We start from the raw sequence: 13,229 nt of genomic DNA on the forward strand, positions 1-13,229 counted from the left end.
AGAACACATTCTCGTTTACAGCAACAACCTGGGTAATAGTTACAGGGGAGGAGGGTGATGAATGAGCCAATTGTAAACTGGGGGTGATTAGATGACTGATGGTATGAGTGACAGATTGGGACTCTTAACAGAATACGACTAAATCCAATTACTCTTATGTGTAATGTAATGAAAAGTCATGATCAAGGGCTAGGTTAAACCCTGCATTTAAAACATGTTTAATTTGACACTTTTAATCACAACACCATCAAAACAGTTGCAAATAAACAGCATGTCACTCTGACTCATTGGACATGTGTGTTCAAACATCCAAGGGGTAATTCATTCTGCAAACAATTATGTATATCCATATCACAGTAGCTATGTTACAGCGAAGCCAGAAGTTAACAGCGACAACCATCATGGCACTGTGTCTTGGGCTGTCTCCAAAATCTGGGTCCGTATTCGTAAAGGGTCTCAAGTGTATGAGTGCTGATCTAGGATCAGGTCAATCCAATTTTATTCATTATGAGCGGAGACAAAAATGATTCTAGATCAGCGCTCATATATCTGAGACACTTTCTGAATACATGTCCAGATTTACCACACTTATGCCCAACAACTCTCACGTTGAGAGGAACTTTATTCACAGGGCTTACAGTCTCTGGGTTGTATATTAGTCCTGGTGCTCATGCTCTTGGCCTGGGATGAGCCAGCGGATGCTGTCAGTCCGTAGGATGGCATAGGTGGTAAAGCCGGAGATGAACAAGATGGAGAACACCAGCAGCCAATCAATACTCTTCACTGGGACATTGGGAAGAGGTCCAGATAAATCCTCCTCTGTTACATTCTGATCTGGGCTCACTTCGAAACCTCAAGAAACAGATTGAAAAACAGTTTTAATGAATTCCAATGACCTGTCTTTCAAATATTGGAAGTACATTTATGAGAATGTAACAGTATAGCTTCTGTCCCTCTCCTCACCCCTACCTGGGCTCGAACCAGGGACCCTCTGCACACATCAACAACTAACACCCACGAAGCATCGCTACCAATCGCTCCACAAAAGCCGCGGCCCTTGCAGAGCAAAGGGAGCAACTACTTCAAGGTCTCAGAGCGAGTGACATCACCGATTGAAGCGCTATTAGCTCGCACGCCGCTAACTAGCTAGCCATTTCACATCGGTGACAAGAACAAGCAGATGAGTCCCCAAGTTTACATTCTGTCAGGCAGGGGGGAAATGCATCAGATGGGCAGTGCAGTTAAAAACTAGATTTTCCTGTTTTTTTAATGATATTTCCACACTATGATTTGATTTATGGAGGTCGAAATAGCACTCTAAAATTGTGAAAATTATGATAATTTCCTTTTTGTGTAAGAGCTGTTTGAAAATGCCTGGAATTTCAGACTGTTCAGGTGGGATGGAACTTTTGGCCCACATCATGATGTCACAATGTGGTTGATTATAATAGACCAATGACTGTTCATCTGGGTAAGGGGTGGGCTCCAGACAAAAATGTGTTTCCCAACGCCCACACAATCAGACTGAGCATTTCACAAGGGCCAAATTTGGCTGATTAAAATAAATGATAAAATATATTTTGGAGTTATTTTCATTAAATAAAACAATGATTCATTAGCAATGATTTATAAAATAAAAGTACAAAGACTGCATGGGGGCTTTAAGGCTTACAACACCAAATCAAATTGTATTTGTCACATCCGCCGAATACAACAGGTGTAGACCTTACCGTGAAATGCTTACTTACAAGCCCTTAACCAACAATGTAGTTCAAGAAATACAGAGTTAAAAAAATATTAGCAAAATAAACTAAAGTAAAAAATTTAATTAAAACACATTAAGGTTACAAAACAATAACGAGGGTATATACAGCGGGTACCTGTACCGAGTCAATGTTCGAGGGTACAGGTTAGTCAAGGTAATTTGTACATGTAGGGGTAAAGTGACTAAGCATCGATAATAAATAGTGAGTAGCAGCAGTGTAAAAACAAAGGGGGGGGTAAATGTAAATAGTCCGGGTGGCCATTTGATTAATTGTTCAACAGTCTTATGGCTTGGGGGTAAAAGCTGTTAATGAGACTTTTGGACCTAGACTTGGCACTCGGTACCGCTTGTCGTGCAGAAGCAGAGAGAACAGTCTATGACTTGGGTGACTGGAGTCTTTGACAATTTTTTGGGCCTTCCTCTAACACCGCCTACTATATAGGTCTTATCCTGCACTGTCTTTAATTTTGAAACATTATACATCCAATACTAAATGATCGGGGACTGATGCCTCGTTGCCTTTGTTTACATACCTGTCTGATTAGCTATGAAAGACACCAGAGTCTCCAGGGTTCTGTCAGTCTGGTTGAATCTGGCCATTGGTTTCACACCTTGAAACAGGAGAATGTTGGGAACTGCTACAGTTCCAAACCTTGTGGAGAGACTGGAGAGAAACGCGTTACAGAAAGAAAACATGTTATTGTTACGCTCAACACACCGACAGAAAACTAAAGTGACCTTTCTCATTGTGTTGGATACAAATGAAGACATATTGATACACTGGTGCAGAGCTACCCTCCTGTAGGGTTTTTGCTCCAACCCCAGCTGTAACTAACCTGGTTCAGTTTATCTGCCAGCTAAATTGTTAGAATCAGGTGGGCTAGTTTAAGGTTGGAGTGAAAACCTACAGGACTAGCTCTCCAGGAACAGGGTTGGAGAGCCCTGCACCGGTGTAAAGTACTTTGGTAGTTTACCTGCTATGCTGGGAGGCATCCAGTGCCAAGAAGTGCATGCCAGGGAAGACACGGGGCAGTGCGTTGAAGTGAGGTGCCAGATTGGCAGAGAACTGGCACCAGGTAGTGAAGAACAATACCAGAGAGCACTCTGTGCCGTTTACATTCAGGAACTCCATCAAGTCCTGTAAGGGGGGGGGGGGGGATCCCATTGGACATAGATAACAAGTTATGTTTGAGGTCTATGGCAGGGGTGTCTCTACCAGATCCTGAATGGCTGCAGTGTGTGCCAGGCCTTTGTTCCAGTCTGGACCACACCATGATTAGTTAAATCAAGCTTAACTAGAACAAAAACCTACACAAACGGTTGCACCCCAGGACTGTGTTTCAGACACCCTGGGAGTGTTTTAGACACCCGGGAGTGTGTTTCAGACACCCCGGGAGTGTGTTTCAGACACCCCGGGAGTGTGTTTCAGACACCCCGGGACTGTGTTTCAGACACCCCGGGAGTGTGTTTCAGACACCCCGGGAGTGTGTTTCAGACACCCCGGGAGTGTGTTTCAGACACCCCGGGAGTGTGTTTCAGACACCCCGGGAGTGTGTTTCAGACACCCCGGGACTGTGTTTCAGACACCCCGGGAGTGTGTTTCAGACACCCCAGGAGTGTGTTTCAGACACCCCGGTCTAGGGAATATCAGGGCAGTGGGACCTACTATTTCAGGCACATTTGTTCATGTCATGAATCATATAGTTAAACAAACCCAGACATATGATTACCTGTGAGGCATTTAGGACCTGCACTGTGAAGTTGTCCATCCCTGTTATGTTCCTTTTATCACAATTGACTTTGTAAGTCTTTGTAGTTTCTGTGGAGTTCTGTTCTTCATTTGCCATGGCGTCTACGTGGACCATCCCCAATATGACTGGTTCCATGGGTTCTGCATTCTTGGACTCCTCTTGGGTCAAAGGTGAGGGACATTTTGCCTCATCGTCACAGAGTGGCGAGAACCCTGTCTGAAAGTCTTTCACATTCTTGGGGATCAGTGACTCGATTCCTGCTGGGTCGACAGGTAGTTCGGTTCCCATTACCGCGTCTGCGATCTCTGCAGTCTTGTACTGCCTCTTTGGCTGAGACTCAAGGTCCTCCATTCCCACAAATTTGGGAATATTTTCCATATCAGAGCCCATGTCCTCAGAGAACTTGAATTCTGGTATTTCATCATTCTCTGTAAATAAAACAGGTAAATATTATTACATTATTTCAGAAGTTGTAACTGTAGAAACAACATTATGAAATCAACCTACTAGATGTGTTCAGTTGGTTCTAATAATTAGGCTATTAAAACAGATGAATACACCATCACTGTAGACGAGGTAGAACGAATAAGAGCCATCATACACATGTATACCACTGATCCAGCTTGCATGTGCTTGCTTGTCAAATACGACCAGAAATGTTGGAATATGTTTCGCCTCTTCCTCTCTGACAACCAACTAACGTTACTAACGTTAGAACATTTTTGACCTGCACAAGATACTGGGGGGTAAACATGTACCTAACTATGTAACAACAACAAAAATAGCTACAGTTATGTGACCAGGTAACATTTTGGACTCCTTTACACAAGAGCAAGTAGTAAGATAGTTAGCCTGTCACCTGTCAACTTTGCTGGCTTTATAGTTGAAACTAAACAGTTAACGTTATAGCTTGCTCGCTAACTAGCTACATCAAAAACAGCTAACCTAACCGCTGGCGTCCCCTTCTCTTACCTTGAGCTGTTACTGACGATGCTTTCTTTATTTCAGAAACATACATCGTAAACCATACAATACATGTCAACATGAGCCTATTTGATATTCTGGACATAATTACTATTAGCTACAACAATATATATAAGTTACGGGCATTTATAATAAGTGGAACTAATGTTGTGAGTCGCTGTCGGAATATCAAGCGATGCACTACTGTAAAAACTTCCGGGTCAATACATAGACATTGTGCACGTTTGATATTGTAGCCGATTTGAAAAGCGAGTCGAGACTGACTGATCTGCAAATCACCTTGCATCATAAATAATTACTCAATATGATTTGTAGATCAGTCAGTCACAATTTTCCCATGTTTCATCACGGGTTTGATGCTCTCGAATGTTGCCAATGACAAGAGGCAAAGACAAGTTCTGACAAATGACTGTATGTTTCTGACTCACAGAGAATGATAAAGGCCTCTAGTGGCCAAAATATCGTATTGGGTGTGGTATTAGCAAATACTTTTTAAAACTAACCCTCATTGTTCTATCTGTGGTATTAACACGGGCAGCGCCATTGAGGGCTTCCACCATGAAATGTAGTCAACTGGGTGGGACTCCCAACTTCATTTGCTGATCCAACCTGATAGAGTCATGTCCAACTGGGTCATCAGGAGGGATCAGCCAATTGTGAAGAAAATTGACTACTTCAAAATGGAGATGGCATCAGTGGCGCTACACACCATAACGGGAAATATATAGCGATGCATTCGTTATCATGCCATCGTCGGACCATAGAAATAGAATGGCCTTGGAACCTCTAACCCTGGCAATTTGACTGTTAAACTCATGGGTCTATTCACAATGTCTGCTTGGTATTGTAATGCAATAATTTCCATGGTAATGTAGAATGTTCATTTAAATGATGCTAACTGATGTGGCTTATGCAACGGAATGTATTTTTTTGCAATGTCAGTTGAGTTGTTTCAAAAAATCACAGCACAGATTGATGGGTACACTTCCTGCTTTTACATCGTGCTCCAGGTCATCTACAAGACCCTGCTAGGTAAAGTCCCCCCTTATCTCTCAGCTCACTGGTCACCATAGCAGCACCCACCCGTAGCACGCGCTCCAGCAGGTATATCTCTTTGGTCACCCCCAAAGCAAATTCCTCCTTTGGCCGTCTCTCCTTCCAGTTCTCTGCTGCCAATGACTGGAACGACAAAAATCTCTGGAACTGGAAACACTTATCTCCCTCACTAGCTTTAAGCACCAGCTGTCAGAGCAGCTCACAGATCACTGCACCTGTACATAGCCCATCTATAATTTAGCCCCAACAACTACCTCTTCCCCTACTGTATTTTATTTATTTTGCTCCTTTGCACCCCATTATTTATATTTCTGCTTTGCACTTTCTTCCACTACAAATCTACCATTCCAGTGTTTTACTTGCTATATTGTATTTACTTTGCCACCATGGCCTTTTTGCCTTTACCTCCCTTATCTCACCTCATTTGCTCACATTGTATATAGAATTATTTTTCTATTGTATTATTGACTGTATGTTTGTTTTACTCCATATGTAACTCTGTGTTGTTGTATGTGTCGAACTGCTTTGCTTTATCTTGGCCAGGTTGCAATTGTAAATGAGAACTTGTTCTCAACTTGCCTACCTGGTTAAATAAAGGTGAAATAAATAAATAAAAATAAAAGTATGGGCAGCGACAGAACAGGAAGCGACAACCCACTCACTGTTTTTTTTCTGATTCAATGAAAGTCAATTAACTAAGTAGACCAGACCCAGCTGCTATTGCATTGGTGTCTATGGGAGACCCACCCCGTTAAGTAGACCAGAACTGACCATTTTTAATGGTAAACGGCATGAGTGAACTATCTGCCTTTATCCACCAGCATTGCTATAGGTACTCTCACAATGGCCGCCCGTTGACCCATTCAGAGAATTAATGTAGCAGGTTAGGATAATTAAGTGAAGGTTAGGGAAATGGTTAGGGAAAATGCTCTCCTAACATGCTACGAAAAGTCACTGCCGGTCGTAGCTTAATCAAAGTGCCGTGTTTTTAGGGAGTCCCTTGTGCCGTCATTGACTTGAAAGGGGATGTCTGTTCTAAGTATTCTATTTCTATGCTTTGGAATTGGTCAATACCACAGAGGAAGAAGACATTTTGTCAATACTGGGCTGTGTTTGAAATCAGAATAATTTTGAAATGTTTATATCATATTGTAAAGCATAATCTAGTATACACACCCAATGTAGGCTGTATTGCGAAGCACGATACATCTAATGACAGCCTATCATTCAATAAATATATTTATAATTAGTTTATTACACAACTTTCAACACTCAACAATCATGCAGGGATAGTAAAACAATTAATACAAATTCCTATCATAGTGATTACAATGTGTTCGTAGCATGGGCCTTACAATTCCATTGAAATAAATACTTAAATGTTCTGAGAAGGAAATAAAACGTTCTGAGAAGGAAGTAAATTGTTCTGAGAAGGAAGTAAAACATTCTGAGAAGGAAGTAAAACGTTCTGAGAAGGAAATAAAACGTTCTGAGAAGGAAATAAAACGTTCTCAGAAGGAAGTAAATTGTTCTGAGAAGGAAGTAAAACGTTCTGAGAAGGAAGTAAAACGTTCTGAGAAGGAAGTAAAACGTTCTGAGAAGGAAGTAAAACATTCTGAGAAGGAAGTTTGTCGTCGCAATAAGTTGCTAGAAGATATTGCAACAGATCCACGGGTATCTAGCAGAAACTGTGGCAGGGAAAAAAATACAGTAAAAGAGAACCCCATGTAAACAGTTTGACATAGAAATGATTAATAATGATCATCAATTTCCAAATGGGTAAAACAAATCTTCCCAGCCATTCATTTTTTTTTTTTCACCTAAAAAAAATGTCCGTTTCATATTTTGGACTGATTGGATGCAGTGATAGGCCTAAGTAATTACAAGTAAATGATTGCCTCTAATGATACAATATAAAGGTTCAGATAAATATACAAGATTAAGGTTGACAAGATAAATGTTCAAAATGTCCTATAACTGAAGTGCAACTAACTCAATGTTATAAATGCATTATTGCATTTGATGCAGACAGAATGCAATAAAATGAATACCCCATGTGGATAAAACTTTGTGTTCACAAACATATTTCAAGCAGAGTGATGAAGCAAGTATTTCAAATAGAGGACTCTGGTATAGAAATCAAGTATACTCTTATGTAACCTGCACTTATGTAGACATGGGTGTAACCTATGCATGAATAACAAGAATATTCACAAAACACCAAAGCAGAATGTACAATTCCCCCCCCCATTATACCATAAAATAACATTGTGAACTTGAACTAATATATTTATATTTCTTACCAAACATTAGTTTTTATAATGTCAATACCTAACCCATCGCAGTAAAGGGAATGGTATGTTACAATACATGTAATAACACAGTAGAACATTATAATATTGTGAATACTGTATGGCAATCAACAGTGAATGTAATATAAAACATTGCTACATAAGCACTACCTAAAAGGCTTTTGAATGTTTTGCAATGCAAAATGAAAAGCTCTTCTTCGCTTTTTGACTAGTTACGCAACTATTGTTTCTGTGTTCAAAAACTATAATGCATGTACTTCGATGCGCAGGGTACGTACTGTATACAACTTCAAACAGAAATTGAGTAGCAATTGTATTGATTATACCTGTAGTAGACATATCAGATTTAAATACGTGGGGGGGGGGGGTTCTCCAAAATACAAGTTACAGAATTGTATATGTTAAGAGGATTCATGTTTATATTTGTCCAAAAGATCTGATTAGTTGTTATGGGCTACTCTAGCATGCATTCACTTAAACATCTCAAACTGGAAGGCAGAAAACATCTGATTCTTTGGTTAAGATGATACAACACTGTAGATTGATTTGAACATAGTAGTACCCTATGTCATCATTATTCAATAAAAAAAGGAATAATTTATTTTACATCCAAATGCAACTAATCTCTCCAATGGACAAAGCATCAATTATTGTGTGGGTCTTCAATGAAAAGGCCTCAAGTGCTGTACACAATTCAATAATAAACATTATCATATTTGAAAGAATAGTATTCTATTATGATGTAAAGCAATTTGTAACTTGTATTGAAAAGCACTATACAAGTTGTTATTATTATTCTTCTTCAAGATGGTGATAGAGAATAAATCATAACACAAAACATTGCACTGAAAATTGACAACACAGGACAGCTGACACTATCCTTGCTCCGAGGTAAAACAGGGGGAAAAAAGACCAAGTTAGAGGAAGTGTTTCAGGTATATACAAAACACAATAACCCAGCCACCCCCCAAAATATACCCTACTCAAAAATACCTTGACTCTCCAAAACATCCCATGGGTTCCCCTCAGAAATCACAGCACAAAAAAAAAACTATGAAGCAAGTATGCCTCTATTATTTTAACTGCATGGAAATGTTAATATGTAATTGGGATTACAGTGACATGTACTATATTGATGTGTATTCTTCATAGCTATCAAAAATGATCAATAATTCCAAAAGTAAATCAAACGTAACAGGTAAACAACACTCCGTACCTATAGAGACACCTAGTTTCTGATTGTCTGATATTCAAATTATAAGACAAATAATAATTCAAATGGTGTAAAATGTTGTGTTTTAGTACGAAGGGAACCCAACGAAACGGACTGGAGGATCTCTTCCTGTGAGGAATTGTGCTGGCATATTTGGTGTAGTACTAGACCAACACATACAGACACCACTATGACACCAGCAACAGGTCACATTCAGTAGTCAAAACGTTCTGGAACCTAGCAGATAGAAATAAAATGTTAGGGAACCTAGCAGATAGAAATAAAACGTTCTAGAACCTAGCAGATATAAATAAAATGTTAGGGAACCTAGCAGATAGAAATAAAACGTTCTGGAACCGAGCAGATAGAAATAAAATGTTAGGGAACCTAGCAGATAGAAATAAAACGTTCTGGAACCGAGCAGATAGAAATAAAATGTTAGGGAACCTAGCAGATAGAAATAAAATGTTAGGGAACCTAGCAGATAGAAATAAAACGTTCTGGAACCGAGCAGATAGAAATAAAATGTTAGGGAACCTAGCAGATAGAAATAAAATGTTAGGGAACCTAGCAGATAGAAATAAAATGTTAGGGAACCTAGCAGATAGAAATAAAACGTTCTGGAACCGAGCAGATAGAAATAAAACGTTCTGGAACCGAGCAGATAGAAATAGAGCTGACACAAGGCCTTATTCTACATGTCAGAGAGGCACGTTTGTTCTACATGCTGTTTTTCTATCTGAACGTTGAACAACGTCCTGCTGAACGCACCCCCGGGCCATGTTTAGTCACGTGTAGACCTATTAATAGAGTGGTTGATATGAAACAATAGTTTGCTCTGCAGCCGTAATAGAAACCATGTCAATACATTCTGAGATACATAGCACCTTCAGGATCTGTTGATTTAAAAACAATAGCCATTTAAACAGTACAAAACTATCTACAGAGACTTCGTAGTAGGACAGCCTCAATACGTAGCCATTCTGACAGTAACAACAAAGACTGACCATCTGCTGTGATTTGTATCAACAATGTTATACCCCATGTTCAAATTCAAATATAGATTCATTTGTGTAGACTCATAACATACTAATTAAGGGATAGTTCTGTATTTTACTGTTAACATCAGCATAAAATTCATACTGTATTAGTTAATCGAGAAAAGACACTGCAAACAATAGAGATTGGATTAACAGGAATCATTTTCTTAGGTGAATTACAGTTCTGTGGAAGAAGTTCAGTGGGAAATAATATGTTCACTTTCTCATGTCAAACAATAACTACTCTAGTGTACTGTACACCCGCATTTCTTCATTACATAATGTATAAGCTATACCTATATCACATACACCGAGAATAAAAAAAACATTAAGAACACCTGCTCTTTCCATGACACAGACTGACCAGGTGAATCCAGGTGAAAGCTATGATTCCTTATTGATGTCACTTGTTAAATCCACTTCAGTCAGTGTAGATGAAGGGGGAGGAGACAGGTTAAAGAAGGATTTTAAAGTCTTGAGACAATTGAGACTTGGATTGTGTATGTGTGCCATTCAGAGGGTGATAGGCAAAGACAAAGTGCCTTTGAACGGGGTATGGTAGTAGGTGCCAGGCACACCGGTTTGTATCAAGAACTGCAACGCTGCTGTTTTTCACACTCAACAGTTTCCTGTGTGTATCAAGAATGGTACAACACCTAAAGGACATCCAGCCAACTTGACACAACTGTGGGAAGCATCGGAGTCAACATGGGGCCAGCATCCCCGTGGAACGCTTTCGACACCTTGTAGAGTCCATGCCCCCGTTGAATTGAGGCTGTTCTGAGGGCAAAAGGAAGGGGGGGGGGGGGGCAACTCAATAATAGGAAGGTGTTCCTTATGTTTTGTCCACTCAGTATAGTGTATAAGCTATACTCTATATTACAAAGAAATCCGGTTTGGATAGAAGCATGCACACTGAGGAGGCACATGCCAGTAATAGTACATCTGTACACTCAACCAGGGAAACGGTACAAAACAACCCCTCTATTTGACAGCACTTAGGACATGCAACCTTCTATTTCTCCAACAAGCCATGAGAAAAGTAGGACTTTACTCGTTGGTCTCCTTTTCCTTGCACGAGGGTTCGCAGAGGCTGCCTTTGTTCATCATATTGTAGGGGAATGCTGCGGCGCTACACGTACCATAGCCTAGTTTGTTGAGGCGAGACAGGGTCTTGATACTGCCAGGGGGCCTACCAGGGCTGACCTTATATCCCGCTGCCTTGGTCGTTCCCAGGGGCCTCCCTGGGCTGGTCTTGAACCCGGCAGCCTTGGTGGTTCCTAGAGGCCTCCCTGTGCTGGTCCTGTAACCTGCTGATTTAGTGGTCCCCGAAGGTCTTCCTCTCCTTCCAGACCTCCCCGGGTTTTTCTTTTTCTTGGAGTCCTCTGGCTTTTCATTGTTCGTGATTCCAACAGCTTGGGGGTGAGGTTCACTGAGGCCATTCTGCCTCTGACAGGGCATGGTTTTCAGGGTGTTCTGGGGTGGCAGGGGTAGAGGGGGCAAGGTCATTTGCAAGGGAGGGGGTGGGGAAGCTTGGTAGAACTTGTTGGATTGGGCAGTGCATAGGTCAAAGTGACTGGTGGGGTGTCGGCCATCCTCTGCCAGGCATGACGGCCTGCCACTCATGCAATAGTCATTGTTGTTGGTCACCTGACGCATCATCTTCTGCTGGAGAAAACAATGGGATAGACGAGATGTATTGTTGAGAAAATGCAAAACTACTTCAAATGTAATGAATAACCTTTTTTTTTTTACAGGTCTAACGCTTAACGCAAGTTAGAGTAGACACAGGAATCCTATTCCAGTCTCATCCACAAACTATTTGACTAGTCAGTAGTGGCATATTGTGTTTCGGCTGTTCTGTTACAAATCAATGCTGGTGTAGAATACTTCAAATGACAGACAACTTCTGTACTGCACCCATAATGAATTATTAAAACTATAAAAGTATAGAATATCTTGACTCTTGTAATGGTCTATTGTCAACATCCAATGCTAGCTTCGTTGAACGTGCAGGGGTGGTGCAGCTCGTCATGATTAAGACTCAATGTTACAATGGGAGTTAAAATGACTAGCCTTCCCACATCACAGTTGCCTAGTAATGCCTACTCTCTTTCTCAGCGAAATATATTAAATCAGTTAGTTGTTCGTTGTATTTTACAGACAATCCTGACACACAAAAAAAAAGCTTTCGTTTTCGCAACAAATTTAGGAAATCACTTACCACACGCTCATATACAAGTAATATGTTCAGAAATTGATGGTTCGATAACATAAAAAAAAACATGGCAAATTAAAGTAATTCATAAAACCAAAGCAATTACTGTACCTCGATTGTTTGTGGATCATGGAATGCAAAGGGTTAAAAATGACAGATCTTCTATCTTCAAATTCTACAGCCGATCCATTTTTCGTAGATCACAATCGATCGATTACTATTACTAAATCGATAACGCCTTTTGTCAGAGGTGTAAAGAAATGTCGTATTTATAGGTTTGTTGTTTTGCAGGAGAGGTTTTAGATGAGAAACGCAGCCATTGCCATTAAAAATTAATAAGGTACAGGGGACAGACTGCGCATGCGCGGTACTCCAAAAGGGAATTGCAGCAACTCCAAGCAAATTATGACTTACATTTTTCATCGTGTTTACGCCAGTTCTTGAATACATTCGCAAATTGTAATATCAACTAATTTCCTCACAATATCAATTTGTTCTATTATTTGCATGCGCAGTAAAGCTACGTCATACACTATTCCTCCAAAGACCCGAAACACTATTTGGAAAGTAGCAAAATTGATCAATGGACCATGAAATAGTTTCAACTACTTTTTCTGCAGACTAAATAATTTAGTCCAAAGGAAAAAAATCCGTTGTGCTGGTTCTTTCCACAGTAGGCTATACGTAATTATTAAACCTCCATTGTCGTCATGGTTAAGCTTGAATTCTGTCAATAAGGGGTTTCATCTTGTAGTTCACATATAATATCCCCTGTTTTTTTAAGCCACTCAAAACCCAAATCATAGCCCGATAGGATTGTCACTACAATGTATAGAACATCAAATCCAGATGTAACACACAAACCATTGGTATATCATTTATCTAACACA

The 13,229-nt window shown here is 40.2% G+C and overlaps 2 protein-coding genes across 3 annotated transcripts; both read right to left on the reverse strand.

The window, feature by feature from the left end:
• Positions 1 to 209: 209 nt before the first annotated feature.
• On the reverse strand, positions 210 to 4,643 carry txndc15 (thioredoxin domain containing 15). The gene is given in 5 exon segments (NM_001141366.1): positions 210 to 852; positions 2,299 to 2,429; positions 2,740 to 2,903; positions 3,496 to 3,944; positions 4,489 to 4,643. Coding segments are annotated over 5 exon segments (1,038 nt in total). The 5' UTR covers positions 4,586 to 4,643; the 3' UTR covers positions 210 to 655.
• A 6,280-nt stretch (positions 4,644 to 10,923) lies between these two features.
• Positions 10,924 to 12,714, reverse strand: LOC106603976 (UPF0461 protein C5orf24 homolog). Of its 2 annotated transcripts, none has more exons than XM_014198293.2 (2): positions 12,451 to 12,714; positions 10,924 to 11,786 (listed from the first exon to the last, which is right to left on the reverse strand). In XM_014198293.2, exon 2 carries the CDS (start codon positions 11,781 to 11,783, stop codon positions 11,172 to 11,174), a length of 612 nt encoding a protein of 203 aa, XP_014053768.1. In that variant the 5' UTR covers positions 11,784 to 11,786; positions 12,451 to 12,714; the 3' UTR covers positions 10,924 to 11,171. The 2 variants fall into 2 exon arrangements, with proteins under 2 accessions (XP_014053768.1, XP_014053769.1); XM_014198294.2 differs by having other exon boundaries at positions 10,924 to 11,789; positions 12,451 to 12,705.
• Between the last annotated feature and the right edge of the window lie 515 nt (positions 12,715 to 13,229).

The sequence above is a fragment of the Salmo salar genome, chromosome ssa04, assembly GCF_905237065.1.
Source record: "Salmo salar chromosome ssa04, Ssal_v3.1, whole genome shotgun sequence".
In the NCBI taxonomy this organism is placed as follows: domain Eukaryota; kingdom Metazoa; phylum Chordata; class Actinopteri; order Salmoniformes; family Salmonidae; genus Salmo; species Salmo salar.